This window comes from Pipistrellus kuhlii, unplaced genomic scaffold, assembly GCF_014108245.1.
Source record: "Pipistrellus kuhlii isolate mPipKuh1 unplaced genomic scaffold, mPipKuh1.p scaffold_m20_p_1, whole genome shotgun sequence".
NCBI lineage: Eukaryota > Metazoa > Chordata > Mammalia > Chiroptera > Vespertilionidae > Pipistrellus > Pipistrellus kuhlii.
The window spans coordinates 26,338,767-26,357,163 of NW_023425404.1; the positions used below are offsets into that span (position 1 = coordinate 26,338,767).

General features: G+C 41.7%; 1 protein-coding gene and 1 non-coding gene across 3 annotated transcripts in view; both read left to right on the forward strand.

The window, feature by feature from the left end:
• The window catches only part of GCH1 (GTP cyclohydrolase 1), a 34,365-nt gene extending 20,525 nt beyond the window's left edge, over positions 1-13,840 (forward strand). The window contains exons 3-6 of one of the 2 annotated variants that reach the window (XM_036436161.2): positions 3,986-4,041; positions 9,378-9,409; positions 10,260-10,344; positions 11,707-13,840. In XM_036436161.2, the coding sequence (XP_036292054.1) occupies positions 3,986-4,041; positions 9,378-9,409; positions 10,260-10,344; positions 11,707-11,833 (300 nt within the window). In that variant the 3' untranslated portion in view covers positions 11,834-13,840. Of the gene's footprint in view, positions 1-626; positions 946-3,985; positions 4,042-9,377; positions 9,410-10,259; positions 10,345-11,706 lie in introns of those variants that run through there. The other variant, XM_045580458.1, reaches the window with a different exon arrangement.
• LOC118710047 lies at positions 6,724-6,826 on the forward strand. Its single transcript, XR_004985273.1, has one exon. It is a non-coding gene; the product is annotated as a U6 spliceosomal RNA (small nuclear RNA).
• Positions 13,841-18,397: the final 4,557 nt, after the last annotated feature.

Genomic DNA, 18,397 nt, shown 5'->3' on the forward strand with positions numbered 1-18,397 from the left:
TTTCTATGTTCAGAAAAGTGTGTCTGATTCTAACTAGATAATGTCATCTAGCTTTGAGTTAACATACTTTTGAGAACTTGTGGGTTTAGGACCTAGAATAAAAAAATTTATTTTATTTTGACGATTTATGAATAATTTTCTAACAGAAGATGTATAGGAAATAGTATTGTGAATGCCTATATACTCATCACCTAAATTTAATATTTTTGTTAAAGTATTTTGTATTTTTATTTTTTATAGAAGTAAAACGGAAAAGTGCCCAGAACATATAAAGATCTAGATCCAGAATTAGAACAGCTCAAGCACTAGAATGTTGTTAGCATTCCTGAAAACTCACCTTGTGGCCCTTTTCTAATTCCTAACACACCTCTTGTCCACACAGGTAGATTAGTTTTGCTTGTTTTTTAACTATAGTCATGTGCTGCATAAGGACTTTTGGGTTAATTAAGGAACTCAAAAGATAATAATGGACCTGAGAAATTCCTATCTTAGTGGTACCTTATCTCTTATCAATGCAGAAGACAATGACTTAAACCTGCTTAACAACCTTTCCCTTGTTACTGTGCTTTTCCGGGTAAATCCCCGTAACTGACTCTCCTACCCCTAATATTTTCTTTTGTTGTCAGCTGAATATGGTATTTGAGGTGGTGGCTTTGCGAGTTCTCCATTTTCCTGGGTGTCTCTCATGCATACAAAAGATATACGTGTCATTAAACTTTGTTTTTCTCCTGTTAATCTATCTTTTATTACAGGGAAGTCTCAGCCAAGAACCTAAAAGGATAGAGGGGAAAAACATTTTTCCTCCCCCACAGAGAAATAGTCTAGGTGTGTGGTGGGCTGTACCATCTAGGTTGTGTAAGCGCATTGTGATGTTCACACAACCTAGATGGCCTACGGACGCATTTCTTAGTACTTGCCTCTGTTAAGTGGCACATGACTATATATATATATATATATATATATATATATATATATATATATATATATATATATATAAATGGAAAGAACCTACAGCATGTGATCTGTATCTGGCTTCCTTTGCTCCACATTGTAAGTTATTGATGTCATGGCCTATGGCTGTAGTTTGTTTCGTTTCACTGCTGTATACTCTTCCATTACGCACAAATACCATCTATTCTGTTCATAGGGAGTTAGTGACTTGGCTGAGGCCTGACCCAGGAGCTTGATCCTGGACTCAGTCTCTCACCACTTCTCAAGGGGTCTCAGACCTAATTCCAACATGGCAAGGTTGGGAATAGAAGGGAATTCCCCACACCAACAAATCATTCCAGAAAGCCAGCAAGGCATCTAAGTATTCAACTCAATTCTCATACTGTTTACCCGGAGGTGGACAGCATTAGAGACGACAAGTTATGGGCTTAGTCCTAGAATGCCCAACTCCGTGCCCACTGCCCCCTCCCCCTCCCCCCAGCCCTCAGTCAGGAGGCCCATCCTGCCAACACACACACTTCAGGAGCCAGCTGAAAACCCAGGTTCTGATCTGTGCTTCAGACCAGCTGGCTACAGATTGGAGGTTCCGGTAGCCCCCTCCTTGAGTTTGATTAATTTGCTAGAATGGCTCACAGGTACTCAAAGAAACATGTTAACTTACTCGGTGACTGGCTTATTGGGAACAGATATAACTCAGAACAGCCGTGATGCGGGAGGTACATAGGAAGGGACACAGGGCTTTCATGCCGTTCTCCCCACAGGCCCATGCATTCAGCACCTGGGAAGCTCTCTGAACCCCATCTGCTTGTGTGGTTATGGAGTCTTCATTGTATAGTCACGATTGATTAAAATTATTGGCCATTGCCAATAGATCCAGCCTCCAACCTCTCTCCCCTCCTCTCCTGGGTGGTATGTGTGGAGGTGGGGTGGGACTGGAATTTCCAATCCTTTCATCACCTAGTAGGCTCCATTGGCAACCAGGTCCCATTCTTAGGCACTGTCCAAGCTACTTCATTAACATAACAAAATATACTCTCCCCTCCCCGTCAATACCTGAGAAATTCCAAGGATTTTGGGAACTATGAGTCAGGAATGGTGGATGAAGACCAAATACATATTTTTTCCTAATCACAGTATCTCACTGCTATACCCTGTTGCTTTCTGCTAGGAGCACTTCTGTGTTTGTGTTTTTGGTAATTCTGTTTTAAATACAGTTTTCAGTGGTGATTTTCTAAAATTGACATTTAAATGACTTAGGATCTTTAGGAAGATAAAAAATAGTACAAACAATGCACAGATTATAGCTCTGCACGCTAGTATGAACATTTCAAGTGGCGCAAAGGCCTTGATTCTATGGGAAAGTTCTGACTCACTAATTTTCTTTGAAATACGTAACATTTAGGAGCTGCTTTACTTTCTCCTTCTGCTGACCAGGAGGGTGATGTGTGGGTATTTGTAAACTCCCACAGCATAGTGATAGTAGATGAAAAATCATTAATTATTACTAGATCAATTATTCACATGTATAGAAAAGTAGGTGAACAGATGCAACAAATCCTGGCTCACCATGATGCAAATAAGTCTATAATTTTATATTAGGTTAATTGATGGCCTACAATGATTATTTATTTACCTTTAGCTTTTATGGAGAATGAATGTTTTCTCCATATCTAATGCATAGCTCAAAGAGAAGTAACATTTACATATTAGATATTAATCAGATATTAATAGAAATGGCTTTGCTTTATATTATAGTAGACTAGTAGCCCTGTGCATGAATCCGTGCACCAGTAGCGCACTGCCCCACCCTCCTGTAGCTCTCTCCCCTCTCCACTCCCCCATAGCTTGCTGCCCTGCCCTCTCCTGTAGCTCTTCACTGCCTGGTTGCAGCTCAATGCCCCACCCTCCTGCTGATTTGAATTTGATCATTATGCGGTTAGTCGTTATGCTTTACAGTGTAACAACCATTTGCATATTACATCTTTATTACATAGTATTCTATAAGAACATAAGTGTTGCCGAAACCAGTTTGGCTCAGTGGATAGAGTGTCAGCCTGCGGACTGAAAGGTCCCAGGTTCGATTCCAGTCAAGGGCATGTACTCTGGTTGTGGGCATATACCTAGTAGGGGGTGTGCAAGAAGCAGCTGATTGATGTTTCTCTCTCATCGATGTTTCTAACTCTTCTAACTCTCTATTCCTCTCTCTTCCTCTCTGTAAAAAAATCAATAAAATATATTTTTAAGAAACACACAGAAAAAAAACATAAGTGGTAGTTTCCAGGCTCTTGCAGTCACATTTGCATCTGGGCTCTTCTGGCACTCTCCAGCAGCTTAGAAATGAGGCCCCCATGCATGACAAAGGGCGTGGAACCCCTCTTTCTGTACAATGGGGTGGGATCGTTAAGGCTACAGTGATGTGTGGAATGACAATTTTTAAAGTTATAGTTTCAACCATTTCCAAAAGACTTCTATGGCTCCATTAAAAAAAGGTTTTTATTGATTTTAGAGAGAGAAAGGGAGGGAGAAATAGAAGCATCGATGAGAGAGGGACATTGATTGGCTGCCTCCTGCACTCCCCGCACTGGGGATCGAGTTTGCAATTGGACATGTGCCCTGACCAGGAATTGAACTGGGTACCTGCTGATTCATGAGTTGATGCTCAACCACTGAGCCACACTGTTGAGCCCTGCCTACAGTTTACTGTTGCTACAAGATGATTTACACTTTTTTGATATGTTTCCCCTCAACAGAGGAAAGACTTTAAGGACTGTAAAGAGAATTTAACTTCACCAGGAAATACCATGACTATATTCATAGAATCATTATTAATAGAATCATTCTTATATATTTTCCTCTTACTGCATTTATGTGAATTTTAAATGTCTACCTATGTGCTGTATTTTTTTTTAAAGAAACATTTTCATGAGTTGAATTTCATAAAAGCATTCTGTATCATGTCTCCTTATTTCCTTATTTTGTCACAAGAAAGCGCTGTATTTTCACTTAGCTCATCATTTCTGTCTCTTCTCCGAAGGTCCACATCGGTTACCTTCCCAACAAGCAAGTCCTTGGCCTCAGCAAACTTGCGAGGTAAGCATGACTGCGCGGTGAATAGGAAAGCAGGCTTATCGGACCTGGGCCTGCACAGCGAGGATCTCAGCAGGCTTTCCTTCTTGACCGGTCTGGATCTAACGTCGAGCTCTCATTGCAACTTAAAATGTATAAAGACTTAGAGGACTAAGACAGGACCTGAAATACAAATGTGCTTTTCCTCACTCCCCCCTCGCCTCCCTGCCACCCCTTTCATCCACTGGCATACCCTTAAGGTCCTAGCTCACGCCTTTCTCTGTAGGGCCTTCCTGACTGGAGAGGACCCGAGCTCCGGTCCTTTCAGGGTGGCTTAGCTGACAGTGTGGGGCGGGGGAAGAAACCTGGCAGGGGTGTAACTGCACTGCACTGTTTTCAGGCTTTCCTCAAACAACCATCAAGTGGGGTCTCAACCCTGCCGTCAGGCATCTCTCTGGGGTCCTGCAGGGCCAATCAGTTCACTTCTGGTTTCGTTGCCTTTGCAGACACAGGTCTGTGTCTTCCTCTCAGCTCTACTCCAAGATAGTGCCTACTCTCCTCTCCCACTTCTTTCCTTTCTGCTACAGTTTCTTTTCTATTCTTTATCCTACGTGTTCATTCCCTTAAACATTTTTCTTCTGCTGTCATTTTTATTAGGGTTTTAGGAAAGAGAGTATGGTAATCAACTAACTGGCAGTCAACTTGAGGGTCCATGTTTATCTATCTTGGATAGATCCATCACCAGTATGTTAATACCCCTTTTTGTAATTTCTCTGTTTAGAAATAGTGAGTACTGGGGAAATCCTGGGAGGGGTGTGTGTGTGTGTGTGTGTGTGTGTGTGTGTGTGTGTGTGTGTGTGTTTTGAGAGAGAGTTAAGAACGAAATGAAGCTGAGACCTGTTTGGCTTAGTGGATAGAAAGTCAGCTTGGGGACTGAAGGGACCTGGGTTCGATTTCGGTCAAGGGCATGTACCTTGGTTGCGGGCATATCCCCAGTAGGGGGTGTGCAAGAGGCAGCTGATCGATGACTCTCATCGATGTTTCTAACTCTCTGTCTCTCTCCCTTCCTCTCTGTACAAAATCAATAAAATATATTAAAAAAAAAAAAGAATGAAATGAAGAAAAAATAGGTAATAAATACACAGTCAAGTGCCCCCCCTCCAAAACATACTTTTTACAACAAGCCAAGCTAAGTTTTCATAGCTTTATGGAGGTTATAGTGACCATATCAAAATTGGTCATGATCATGTGACTACTCTGTGGCTCTGAGGTGTTTCTGCTTCTTCCCCACCTGCATTGAGTTTTGCCTCAGTCCTGAAATGATCCGGATCTTTTTCAATTCCATGTCGATACTGTAAAAACCACCCAGCAGTCTGGCAGTTGCCTTCCATGGCTGTTCTTTTTTACTCTCTTTTCACTCATTTCCTCTAGGATATAAGGAGAAAGTAAGTAGAAGGGAAAATTTTAACTTTCCTAGTGTCTGACTTTATTCTTGGTCAGTAATCTTGCCACCACACAGAGCTCTGAAAGGATGTTATTGTCTCAGCTGTAAGTGCTTCACAGCAATAAGGCTCTTAACACAAATCCAGAAACACCTTCCACCTCTCAGGGATTTGCACCCAATGGCGGTGCCAAGGGGTGACTGAGAAAGGGTATTGGTGGTGAGGGGTAATGAACCCTACTGTAATTCCTATTGCCAACTCTGCATCTTCCCCATGTAGGTATTCTGGCACTGCTAGTGCCATTCACAGCCTGCCCCACTGTAAAAGGTACGTAGTGGAGAGTTTTCATATTATGAAACAGCTTGGTAGACTACATAGGCCTTGGTCTTAAAGGTGAGCACCTTCTCTCAAAGACCACATTATTAGACCATAGGTAACACTTTATGGAAATGGGTTCCAGAGCGATTCAGTGAGATCTTGGAATAAATGGTAACTTGAAAATAGAAGAAATAATCTTTGGTTATTTCCTTTCCTAGTGCAAGGAAAAGATCTCAAATAATTAGGCTTTTATGAAACAATACAAAGGAGTTGTTTATTAGCCTGGAGATTTGTCCTTAAATGAACAGGATTAAAATTTAAGAGTAAGGGGGCAGGGGGAAGGAAAGTTAAACGAAAAACTGAGTGTATGTTAGTTTCAGATTTATTGTAAAAAAATTTGAATAAAGGGACTATTAAATGGAAAAGAAGGCTAAGTTTTAAAAAACATATATATTTTTATTGATTTCAGAGAGGAAGGGAGAGGGAGAGAGTGATAGAAACATCAGTGATGAGACTGCCTCCTGCATGCCCCCTACTAGGGATTGAGCCCAAGACCTGTCATGTGCCCTTGACTGGAATAGAACCTGGGACCATTCAGTCCACAGGCAGATGCTCTATCCACTGAGCCAAATGAGCTAGGGCAAGAAGGCTAAGTTTTTATCCAACTTGCTTTATTCCTCGTAAGAAGTAGGAATATTCAGGGAATGAAGAGTAATAAAGGGAGCTGAATGTCTTTGCAAAACTTCACTGTTCATTTTACTCTTGTATATGAAGTTTGTGATGTGCTTGCCTTTAAACGAATGACCTTTCAGTGCCACAGAAGTCAAATATCATCAGCCCAACAGGAAAGCCTTAAGTGCTAAGAAAATGCCAGAAGTGAGTTGATCTGGTTGAACTTTAGTAGAATTCTAGAGTAAATCTAGTTTGAATAGAAATTCCTTTTGTTGTGCTCGCTTCGGCAGCACAAACACTAAAACCGGAACCATATAGAGATTAGCATGGCCCCTGCGTAAGATGACACGCAAGTTTGTGAAATGTCCCTTATTTAAAAAAAAATAAAAAATCCTTTGTTTAAAAAATCCATTGAGTGTGTATTACTTTTCTGGCCTTAATAACCAAGTGAACAGCATTAAATCTTGAATTTTGAATTGCCATGCCTCGTGGTAGCCCTGGTTAGTCTATTTATTGAGCGCCTTCCGGGGAAGGACACGGTGCCAGAGAGAAGTAGAACACAGCCTCCACTCTGAAGGAGGGTGAGAGTATGAGGCAGCAGGTGCCATGCAGTCACCTGGTTTGGAGCTCCCATTGTAGAGGCAGCAAGGTCGCTGTGGCCTGGCGTGGCTGAAGAGACCCAGAGGTGGAGGGCTGAGCGGAATTCTAAGCGGAAGAGAAGTTAATGCCTAAGCAAAGGCAGATAAGAGAGTAGGAGCAAGGCATAGTCCGGTGGATAGGAAACACGTCTGATGGTTAGAAATAAGAGATGTGGGCAGGGGGAATGGGGAGATAGTTAAAAAGGCAGGGGAGGCATTGGATTACAAAGAGAACATCTCCCCGGCCCCCCCTTTCTCAATTATAAAAGTAATATACATACCAGTTAAATCTAAATTCAAATGAGTGAGTGAAAGGAAATTTTTCTTTCCTGTTTTTATTCCCCAGAATCAAAACTAGATATTTCTTTCACTGTCCTTTGGAAAATGTCTATGAAAATACAAAAACAAAGCTCTTTAAAATTACCAAAACAAAACAAAGCCAAATAAATAAATAAATAAATAAATAAATAAGGGATCATACTCTACATTTTGTACTACAACTTTTTAAATTCTATTTAAAATACATCAAAATCCCTTGTACATATTTTAGTCCCAAAAGTCCAAGTCCTTTTTAATGGTTACATAGTATTTCATTGGCTGATTAATAGAATTCACTTAACCAGTCTTTGATACCTGTAAGTTTAGTTTACCGTTTGAGGGTACCATCAAGAAAGAAAAAAATGCTTTGGTGCACATATTTTATATGTTTGCACACTGAATGGTCTTGGGTTTAAAACCCGGTCCAGGGCACGGACTTCGGTTGCAGACACCAATTGATGTGTCTTACCTCAGTGTTTCTCTGTCTCTCTTTTCCCCTCCTCCCTCCCTTCCACTCTCTAGAAATCAATGGAAAAAAATATCCTCCAGTGAGGATTCAAAATAATTATACTAATTAAACAAAATAAAAACCATATATATTGGAGTTCCTTCAATGTTGTTTGCCTGCTGGGAACACAGAAGAATCAGGTTGAGCAGTGACTAGGGAAACCCACAATTTATTGACTTTATTTGCTGTAACAGGTATAAAGGTGCAAGTTGTCAGTTCTATATGAGGGTCATATTGGAGAGAAGAGCTTTAAAATGCCACATAGACGAGGTGAACCTTGAGTCCAAATTCACGTCTAAAAGGCCACGTTTTAACGAAAAGGTCCTCAGTGTGAATTATTATTCTAAAATGGGTGATTCGCAGCGCTGGCCAGATTGCTCGGTTGGTTAGACCATCATCCTCGTTACGTCAAGGTTGTGGGTTTGATGCCCGGTTAGGGCACAGACAAAAAGCAACCAAATGAATGCATCAATAAGTGGGACAACAAAGAGATGTTTCTCTTTTTCTTTCTCTCCCTTCCTTTCTCTAAAAATCAATAATAACAGAGAAAGAAATAGGAGGGGTGATTCATGTGGCCAACTTTACATTTCACAACTAGAGTGAAAGCTGTTGAGAGGAGAAAAATCATCCTTTGACAGATTGTGTTATAAGCTAAGATCAGTCAGCTTTTATTTTGGGAGGGGGTTAATCATCTTGATTGCTCAGATGGACCTATTATGTAAAGAGGTGTCTGTTCAATTCTAATCTGATTATCATAATAGGTTTAGTTGGCACAATAGTTGACATTGGTCTAGCTATTAATGAACAAATATTTATTTTTAACTTGAACTTTAAGCTCTGATTAAACAATATGTTTAATTAGAACACTTGAGCCCTAGCTGGTTTGGCTCAGTGGATAGAGTGTCAGCCTGCAGACTGAAGGGTCCTGGGTTCAATTCTGGTCAAGGGCACATACCTGGGTTGCGAGCTTGATCCCCAGGAGGGAGCTTGCAGGAGGCAGCTGATCAATGAGTCTCTCGCATCATTGATATTTCTATCTCTCTCTTCCTCTCCCTTCCTTTCTAAAATCAATAATATATATATATATATATATATATATATATATATATATATATATATATATATATATATTAGAACACTTGAGTCTTGGCTTAGAATTGGTGACTTGAGAGTTTTAAAATTACTCATCTGTAATTGTGTTTTTCGTGAGTGAACTATATACTCTTAATTTTCTCTCTCTTTGGGGCCATAGGGATACACCACTCTGTCCTAGTTGGTCTTGGTTAGGCCTTCCCTCTTCATTGTCCTGTGGTTTTTATACCTTTCTATCCTCCTGTGAGCACTGGTCTCCTGTCCACATCCTATCATTGTTTCAATGAAGTCCTTTTAGTCTTATGAGGAAGCCTTAGCAATTTCACTTTAAAAATTTTATCATTAACTAAAACAAATCTTTCTTTTTTTTAGGATTGTAGAAATCTATAGTAGAAGATTACAAGGTAAATTTTAAAACTATTTTTTAATTGAAAAAATTTTTCTTATTCTTATAATACACATGACTTAAAAAATTGAAACCTCCTAGGAATATAAAACAGAAAATGTTTGCTGTATACATTCCTTTACTCCTTTATGCATATCCAAATGTTTTAAAAGAAATTTATTTTATTGCATTTTAAAAAGGGCTCATATTATACATAATGGGCTTCACTTCTCTTTTTTTCCCTATTCCCCCCGCCTCACTTACATCTTAAACATTTCCCCCACAGACATGTAAGTATCTCATTTGTTTTGCCCGCTGTTCAGCGTCCCATTGCACGGCTGTGCTGCGGCTTCATTTGATCACCCCTGCTCTGATAGACAACTTGGGGGATGTGTCAGCTTCCCAAGGGGTGCAATGCTGCCGTGAATGTATGCATTCAGAGATCAGCTCTCGAGGTTAAATCACCAGTTTTCAGCATCGCGCTGAGTACAATTCAATAGTCACACTGTCACCCCCTTGTGAATCCTGTTGCCGAACTATTTTTTCCTTTGCTCTGCTCTCCTCGGTGGAGGTGCTTGTTACCAGTCTCCTGTTGGTCTTACTGCACCCGGAGAGACAGTTGCTGCTCTAATCCATCCCCTCCAGGGGTGCTGGAGGGCGCCCGCTTCCTGAGCTCTGGGCAGCACCGGCACTGAGGGCCCTCCTGTGGCCCAGGCAGCAGACAAAGCCAGCTGCTAGGAGCTGCTGTGTCTCAGCGTTTGCATCTCTCGGAAGTCTGCATTTTGAGGTTTTTATATGTTCTAGAGACAGCAAAAACGTTCAGCTGTTTGTGCGAGACGCTTAAACTGAGCTCCCTGTCACATCCACAGTTCAAGAGCGCCTTACGAAGCAGATTGCCGTAGCAATCACGGAAGCCCTGCGGCCTGCTGGAGTCGGGGTCGTGGTTGAAGCAACGTAAGTCCATGTTTGCTTTTAATAACGTCATGGTGGTGCCTGAACGGATATTCATTTCACTTACCGTGTTGCCACTGTGGGAACGAGGGCATGGGAGGCTGTTGTGTGTGTGTGAGTTTGGGGGCGGGGGCTGTGGGAGAGTAGGGAGTCCTGAGCTCAGGCGTAGTGGTTCGCACAGGCAGTAGCGTTGTATATCTTCTCTTGATTTTGTCTTTAGCTCTCTGTTGCTCCAAGCAGAGCTTTTCTAATATTTTGGCACATATTTAAAAAAATAGAACTAAGAGTGGGTTCATAGGGCACCAGAAGACACTTCTTTCAGTTAGAAGGCATTGTGAGAATCGCATGCAGCTTGTGGGCAAAGTTCCCACCCCTTCCCCCGGCATGGCATGGACTCTGTACTGTGCGTGCTCTCCAGCTGCGCCAGTTCGCTCACACTCACTGTGGCCAGCGTCCTGGATTCTGGCTGGTGAGCCCAGCGTACTTCACCATTTCTCTGAACCCCTCAGCTAGCATAATGCTGTCTTGGTCATGAAAACAGAAGAAGTGAGAACTCTGGATTTCTTCTTCTCTTGAGCCTGTATCTCCATATCTCCCTTGTATTATTTTCACCTAGGAAGACTGTCCCTTTCTCCCCTCTCCTGTTGGGTGCCCTAAGGGTTCGACCACTGAGAAGAATAAAAGACATTAAACTAAAAATTTTTAAAAAATATATATTTTTTTTAGCCCTAGCCAGTTTGTCTCAGTGGATAGAGCGTCAGCCTTCGGACTGAAAGGTCCCGGGTTCGATTCTGGTCCAGGGCACATGCCTGGGTTGCAGGCTCAATTCCCACTAGGGGTTGTGCAGAAGGCAGCTGATCAATGATTCTCTCTCATCATTGATGTTTCTCTCTCTCCCTCTCCTTTCCTCTCTGAAATCAATAAAAATATATTTTAAAAGAAAAGAAAATAAATAAAAAAGAAGGAATTTAAAAAAATATTTGTATTTTTGCCGAAACCGGTTTGGCTCAGTGGATAGAGCGTCGGTCTGCGGACTGAAAGGTCCCAGGTTCGATTCTGGTCAAGGGCATGTACCTGGGTTGTGGCCACATCCGGGGGTGTGTGTGTGTGTGTGTACAAGAGGCAGCTGGTCGATGTTTTTCTCTCATCGATGTTTCTGGCTCTTTATCTCTCTCCCATCCTCTCTGTAAAAAATCAATAAAATATATTTTAAAAAATTTGTATTTTTTTTTAGATAAAATTTATCTAAGCGACAAACATGGTTATTGTAAACCCAGTTTAATCAGATTTAACATTTTGGCCTGCTTTTTATTTTAAAACCAGACCAGTAACTGTTTATTCTCCTTTCGTTGGCTTGTTTTGCAGACACATGTGTATGGTGATGCGAGGGGTGCAGAAGATGAACAGCAAGACTGTGACCAGCACGATGCTGGGCGTGTTCCGGGAAGACCCCAAGACGCGGGAGGAGTTCCTCACCCTCATCAGGAGCTGAACTTGCAGTGTCCGCCGTGTGCTCTGCAGGTCATGCCTCTAGTAGCATTGGTTGTCTGGTCTTAATTGTTTGTACAATCCCCTTCTCAATCGTGAAACGTACTCCTTGACACTAATTGTGTTTAGTAATTATTTATTGCAAATCAAATAAAGTTAATTTTAATGTAGGGGCGGGCCCGCTGCTTTGTTCCTGCCGCTGCGTGGTGGCCACGCTCACGCACACCGCCAGTAGTGTTACGTTATCACTGCTGCTCGATAACAGAGGATGCTGGGGAGGAAGAACACGTGTATTTTGTTCCAGTAGTCTGGTGATCTGGTTCATAAGCATAGGAGTGTTGGGAATGGGAGAAAACTATGGCCAATATACCGCTTCTGCCACTCTCCCAACCAAAGTGGTGTTAGTGCTTAAAATAAGTTATTGTACAGCTCTGCAAATTCAAAATCCACCAGGCTCCACTTTAATCATGTTTATTAAACCGCCAGTAACGCTTTATTCTTTTTTTTAATGTATTTATTTTTGACTGTCTAGTGGTAATGTTAGTCACCCAGGCAAGGTGGTGAATTACCTACGTTTTTAAATTTTATTTTACTGTGAGTTAAAAAGGAACATTTCTACCTTCTGTTCTTTTAAAATTCATGTCTCGGGAATTAGTTCCTGGAGTTGTTTACGAGTGTGTTCTCATGTCAACATACAGGGATTCTGACATGTAACTCTCTGTGCCTTGATGAGAATATCACACCATTTGGAGTGTAGCTACCTTTGCCTTTATTTAAAAGCCATTGTTTTATGAGACTTAGTACTGACACTACAAATAATGAATCCTCTACATTCTGCCGTTTGATGTTTCTTGGGAGCTTACCTTGCGTATTTCTTGCGGATCCCTCAAAACTTTCTGTTATCTTCTGAGTAGTTTTTCCAGTATTCCATGAAGTTTTGAGTGTTCATCACTTTCGGGTCCACAGAACCACAGCTCCCGTGAACATGAAAGAATGCAGAATGCACCAGTGGTGGACGGCACCGGGAGCTGCATCCCGTGTCCAATGACCTGTGGTGGTGTCTGTGAAAAGGCACCGCAATCTTCTGGAATCCCTGGAAAATACTGGAAGCCCCATTCTGTTTTTCCTTGTGGTCCATGAAGGTCTTGTCTTCAGTGTAACTGTTCAAGTGGTCCAGGTCTTTCAGTCCAGGAAGCGGTTGCCTTATTGATGATTATCTTAAGGTCTCCTCTAGTGGGGCAGCGTTGGGCCAAAGTAAAACAATAAAATCACCCAACTCCCCTGACAAAACACAAACACTATTCATTATTCTTGAAGAAGCCTCCTGTTTGGCTGACGCAGTGCTCCTCAAACATCCCATTACCTTCAGAAGACTTCGCCAGGGTGATCGCTTTCACTCTGGTAGTCCTCGCTCTCCCCCGGCAATGCCCTTTGTTTGGCTTCGGATGAGACAAAATGGAAGAGATTTAAAAAAAAAAAAATTCTCTACTCCCATTTCCTATAATCGTCTGTACTTGGAGTTTCTAAAGTACAGTGGTGGTTGATTTTTTAGTTCCTTTAAAAACTGAAGCTAATAAAAACATTATCCTGCTTAATATTTAGATACTTAGAAGTAGAATTAAGTACTCAAACTCATGTTTGGTATGTTAAAGTAAAACCAGGTGTGGCTTGGAGGACCAAAGAAATTGTTAGCTATAAATGTATTTTCCTGAGATCCATTGTGTTCCTCTGTAAATGACTCTGCGCTAACGTCCCCTAGAAGTGTTCTCACTAAGGTCTCATGTATCCACAGGCTGCCATCTTCTCGGTAAATGCAAAATAACCGCCTTGTTTTACTCTGGTCTGCAGTGCTTTAAAATTACCTTTTCATATCCACGATTTTGAGTCCATTTTGAGGACTTTTAACACTGTTCAATGAAATTGTCTGAATTTTATGTATGTGTGTGTGTATATTCCTGAAGTTGATTCTATTTAAATTATTAAAGTGCTATATAACTTTGTTCTTGTGAAAGTACTTTCTTCTTGAACCACTAGTATAGATCATCAGGTTGTTCCCATTGTATTCGGTTTTAGCAAATGTACCCTCCGGAAGGGCTTCTTGCAGCCAGGAAGCTATTAGAAGGTAAATCCCAGTGACGACACAAATTAACTGGAGGGTCTCTGTTTTCCTTTGGCATTTGGTTTGGGTGTTATGGTCCTCAGCTCCTGCCGTCATGGGAGGGGAGGCCTGGGATGAGAGAGAGGAATCTGAGTAGCCTCCATGTCCCTGTTCTTTGAAGCTTAGTTTGAGTAACTCCAGCTCCCTGGGAACTGGCTCTCCTTTCCTTGTGGAAGGAGCTGGGGAAGGAAGGGCTGGGGCCCGGAGCCTGGCAGTGCCAGGAGTGCCAAAAAGTTTCCCTCCTTCTAGAGAAGAGCCCATCTTGTGCAAAACTTCCAAGTAGGTGCAAAGATGTTGCTGCCTCTTTCCTGTCTGTGCCTGGTGACTTCATCAAACGCTCTCTCCCAGAGGTCTCGTCTCCATTCCCCACTCCACCTGGCAGAGGCCCTGCCCTCACTGGTTGTCAGCACGTCCAGGAGCTGGTGCACTGGAGAGGCCGGTGGCTCCTCAAAGGATTCAGTAGATTGTTGGGTAGCAAGTATCATCCCCAAATTAGTAAGGCTTATGGAAATAAAACATTCCTAAAACCATAACTCACAGATGTCAATGAAACAACGAGCTTCTCAAGTAAGCCCAAGATGCTTCTCCTGAGTTTTTCCCCTAAAGATTGATTGGCCGAGTTCCTTGTTTTGTCACTTAGTGGAAGAGCAGTGCAGACACCAAAGGATTTAGAGAAGGCTGCCTGTCAACACAGAACAGCTGAGTTCATGATGGTCTGAATCTATTTTTAAAAATATATATTTTTATTGATTTTTTACAGAGAGAAAGAGAGGGGTAGAGAGTTAGAAATATCCATGCGAGAGAAACATCGATCAGCTGCCTCTTGCACACCCCCTACTGGGGATGTGCCCACAACCAAGGTACATGGTACATGTCCTTGTCCAGAATCAAACCTGGTACCTTTCAGTCCACAGGCCGACGCTCTATCCATTGAGCCAAACTGGTTTAAGCTGCCTGAATCTATTAAGATGCTGAAGGTGAGGAGAGCATCTTAATAGATGAGTTCAGGGGAAATGTAAATTCTGGACAGCACCACCCTCACAGAGGCATTTGCTTTGTTTATTTTAGTCTTTATTATGGGAAAATGAAATGTACGATGATAGACCATACATGAGTACATGAACTTCCATATACTTATCACCCAGCTATAATAAGTCTCAACTCCTGGCCATCTTGATTCCTCCATATTTCCCATTCCCACTGGACTATTTCTTTTATCCTCACTAGAGGATATTTTTTTCCATTGATTTTTTATTTATTTTTTAGAGAGAGTGGAGGGTAGATAGGAGAGAGACAGAGAGAAACATCAATGTGTGAGAGACACGTCAATTGGTTGCCTCCTGAGGTACATGCCCAAGGCTCAACTATCCAGGGACCCACTGGATTATTTCAAAGCAAATTTCAGACATCATTTAAAAAATTTTTAATTTATTTTTAATTTAATTTATTTAGTAATTACAGTTGACATAAAATGTATTAGTTTTAGGTGTACAACATAGTGAATGGATGTTCATATTCCTTATGAGCGATCAACCAAAGCCAGGCTACATTTCATCCATAAATATTTCTGATTATCTAAACAAAAAAGAAATCATGTAAAAAACCCCAGAAACTATTCATTATACAAACAAAATCAATGCTTCTACATTAAACATCTAGTCAGCATTCAATTTCCCCCTATTGTTTCATAAGTTCTTTTTTACAGTTTATTTAAATCCAGGTACAAATGAATTTCATACATTGCAATTGGTTGATCTGGTTTATTTTGTTGTTAATCTTCAAGCGAGGATATTTTCCCATTGGTTATTAGAGTGGAAGGGAGGGAGAGAGACGGAAACATTGATGTGAGAGAGACACATTGATTGGTTGCCTTCCACCTGTGCCCTGACCAGGGTCAGGGATGAGTCTGTAATTAAGGTACGTGCCCTTGAACAGAATCGAACTTGTGACCTTTCAGTCCACAGATGGATACTTTACCAACTGAGCCAAACTGTTCAGGGCTATTGTGTGTGTGTGTGTGTGTGTGTGTGTGATGAAAGGTGCATAACAAAGTTTACCATCTTTGTATAGTGCAGTAATAACTATATGCACATTGTTGTGCAACACATTTTTAAAACTCTATGCCCATTGAACAACTCCCCTTTGTCACTTCCTTCCAGCCCCTGATAACACTAACCTACTTTGTTTCTGAGTCTGACTACTTTAGGTACCTCATATATGTAAAATCATGGGTATTTGTCTTTTTGTGACTGGCTTTTTTTCACTTAGCATGATGTCCTTAAGATTCATCCATGTTTAGCATATAATAACATTTCCTTCTTTTAAAAAATATATATTTTTTATTGATTTTAGAGAGGAAGGAAGAGGGAAAGACAAATAGAAACATCAGTGATGAGAGAGAAACATTGATTGGCTGCCTCCTGCAAGGCCCTCACTGGGGATCGAGTTCACCACCCAGGCATGTGCCATTGACCGGAATCAAACCTTGGACATTTCAGTTCTCAGCCCGACACTCTATCCACTGAGCCAAACAAGCTAGGGTGGATTTCCTTCTTTTTGAAGGTTGAATAATTTAGGGTTTATATAAACTACATTTTCTTTTATTACTATTAGTTTTTAATCCTCACCAGAGAATATTTTTTCCATTGATTTCAGAGAGAGTGGAAGAGAGAGGGAAAGACAGAGAGAAACACACCGATTTGTTGCCTCCTGCACACTCCTCCATCAGGGCCCAGAATAGGGAGGAGCCTGCAACTGAGGTACGTGCCCTAGACAGGAATCAAACCCAGGACTCTTCGGTCTGCAGATCAATGCTCTATCCACAGAGGCAAACTGGCTAGGGTCTAAACTACATTTTCTTTATGCATTCATCCACTGGTGGACATTTAGAGTCCTTCTACCTCTTGGCTATGGTAAATAATGAACATGGGTGTGCAAATTATCTTCTCAAGACCCTGTTTTCAATTCTTTTGGATATGCAAAAGTAAAATTACTGAATTATATGGTAATCCTTTTTTAAAAATATTTTTAATTGGTTTGTTTTTGAGAGAGAGGAGGGGAAAGGGAGAGAGAGAGAGAAAAAAACATCGATGTGGGAGCAAAACATCAATTGCCTGCCTCCTGCACACCCCCTACCAGAGATCCAGCCCACCACACAGCATGCGCCCTAACTAGGAATTGGCCAGCAACCCTTTGGTGTTTGGGATGACACCCAGCCAACAGAGCTGCACCAGCCAGGGCTTCCTGGTAATTCCTTAAAACTTTTTTTGAGGAATAGCTATACTGTTTTCCATGGCTGCCCTACCATTTTACATTCCCACCAACAGTGCAAGAAAAAGGTGGGCATTTGTTTTTGGAGAAGCCCTATATTTACCCTAAGAAACGTCAACTGCCCGAATGTCTGTGGCTGTCTGAAAGGAGTGGGACTTCGGCTAGCAAAGGAAAAAAGTATTATTTTCTGTGGAAACACTTCCCCATGCCCTCAGACTCCTACTTCTGAGGCAGCCGGGGTTGGCCTGGTCCTGCTCAGCCTTTAGCTTGAGCACAGCTCTTCTCTGTTTTGTGACTCATGCTCACCTTCCCAAACATATTTTTATTTTTTATTTTGCAATGGGTGGGTAGGGGAGGAGTAGGCCTGTCCTTTCTGGACAGTCTTTAGTTTTAAAGCTTCTGTCACATGACTTCCTTGGCCGACATGGTTTTAGTTAAGGTGACAGGGTTAGGACTGGAAGTAGTGAATCACAAAGACATGGCATCAGCTTGAGAGCCTATCCCTGGGAATTTCCAAGGTTCAGGTGGAATGGTAGAAGTGCCTGGGTAGCTGACTTCTTCCATTTCCACGGCCCTCTGAGTAAGAATACCAGGCCCTGGCTGACCTGGGTGGGGAGGGAAGTGACACACCAGGTCCTTATTGAAGCTGCTTCTTCCCTTTCCTTAATGGTGTAGTAATGACTTGCTTACAAGTCCTGTTGGGAGAACTTCTAGCACATGCATTGATTGCACAGCCCGCATACATCCATCCGCTTATCTCTGCATTCTCCTGTTTGGTTTGAGCAGATCCTTTCACTTGTGGAACTGGCTATGCTGCCCAGACAGACATGGTTGGACTGTTGGTCAGTGTTGAGAAGGCTGTGCTGAAGGAGACCTGTGATGAAATACCCAGACAGGTGTGAAAACATCCTCCAAGGCTGTCCCATTGATGCCTTGTTGATTTTCTCCTGATCTTAGGATGAGTTTCTTTTCCTCCCTCCTTTTTCTGGATCTTTTCATGTTTGAAAATGTGCTGAACAAATAGACAAATCAGATATTTTGCTTTCTAATTTGTCTTTTTGTGGGGTTTCCCATTATGTGTGTGATCATACTAATTTTTGCAGTCATGTTTTATCTTGACTGGCAAATTTCTTTATAGAG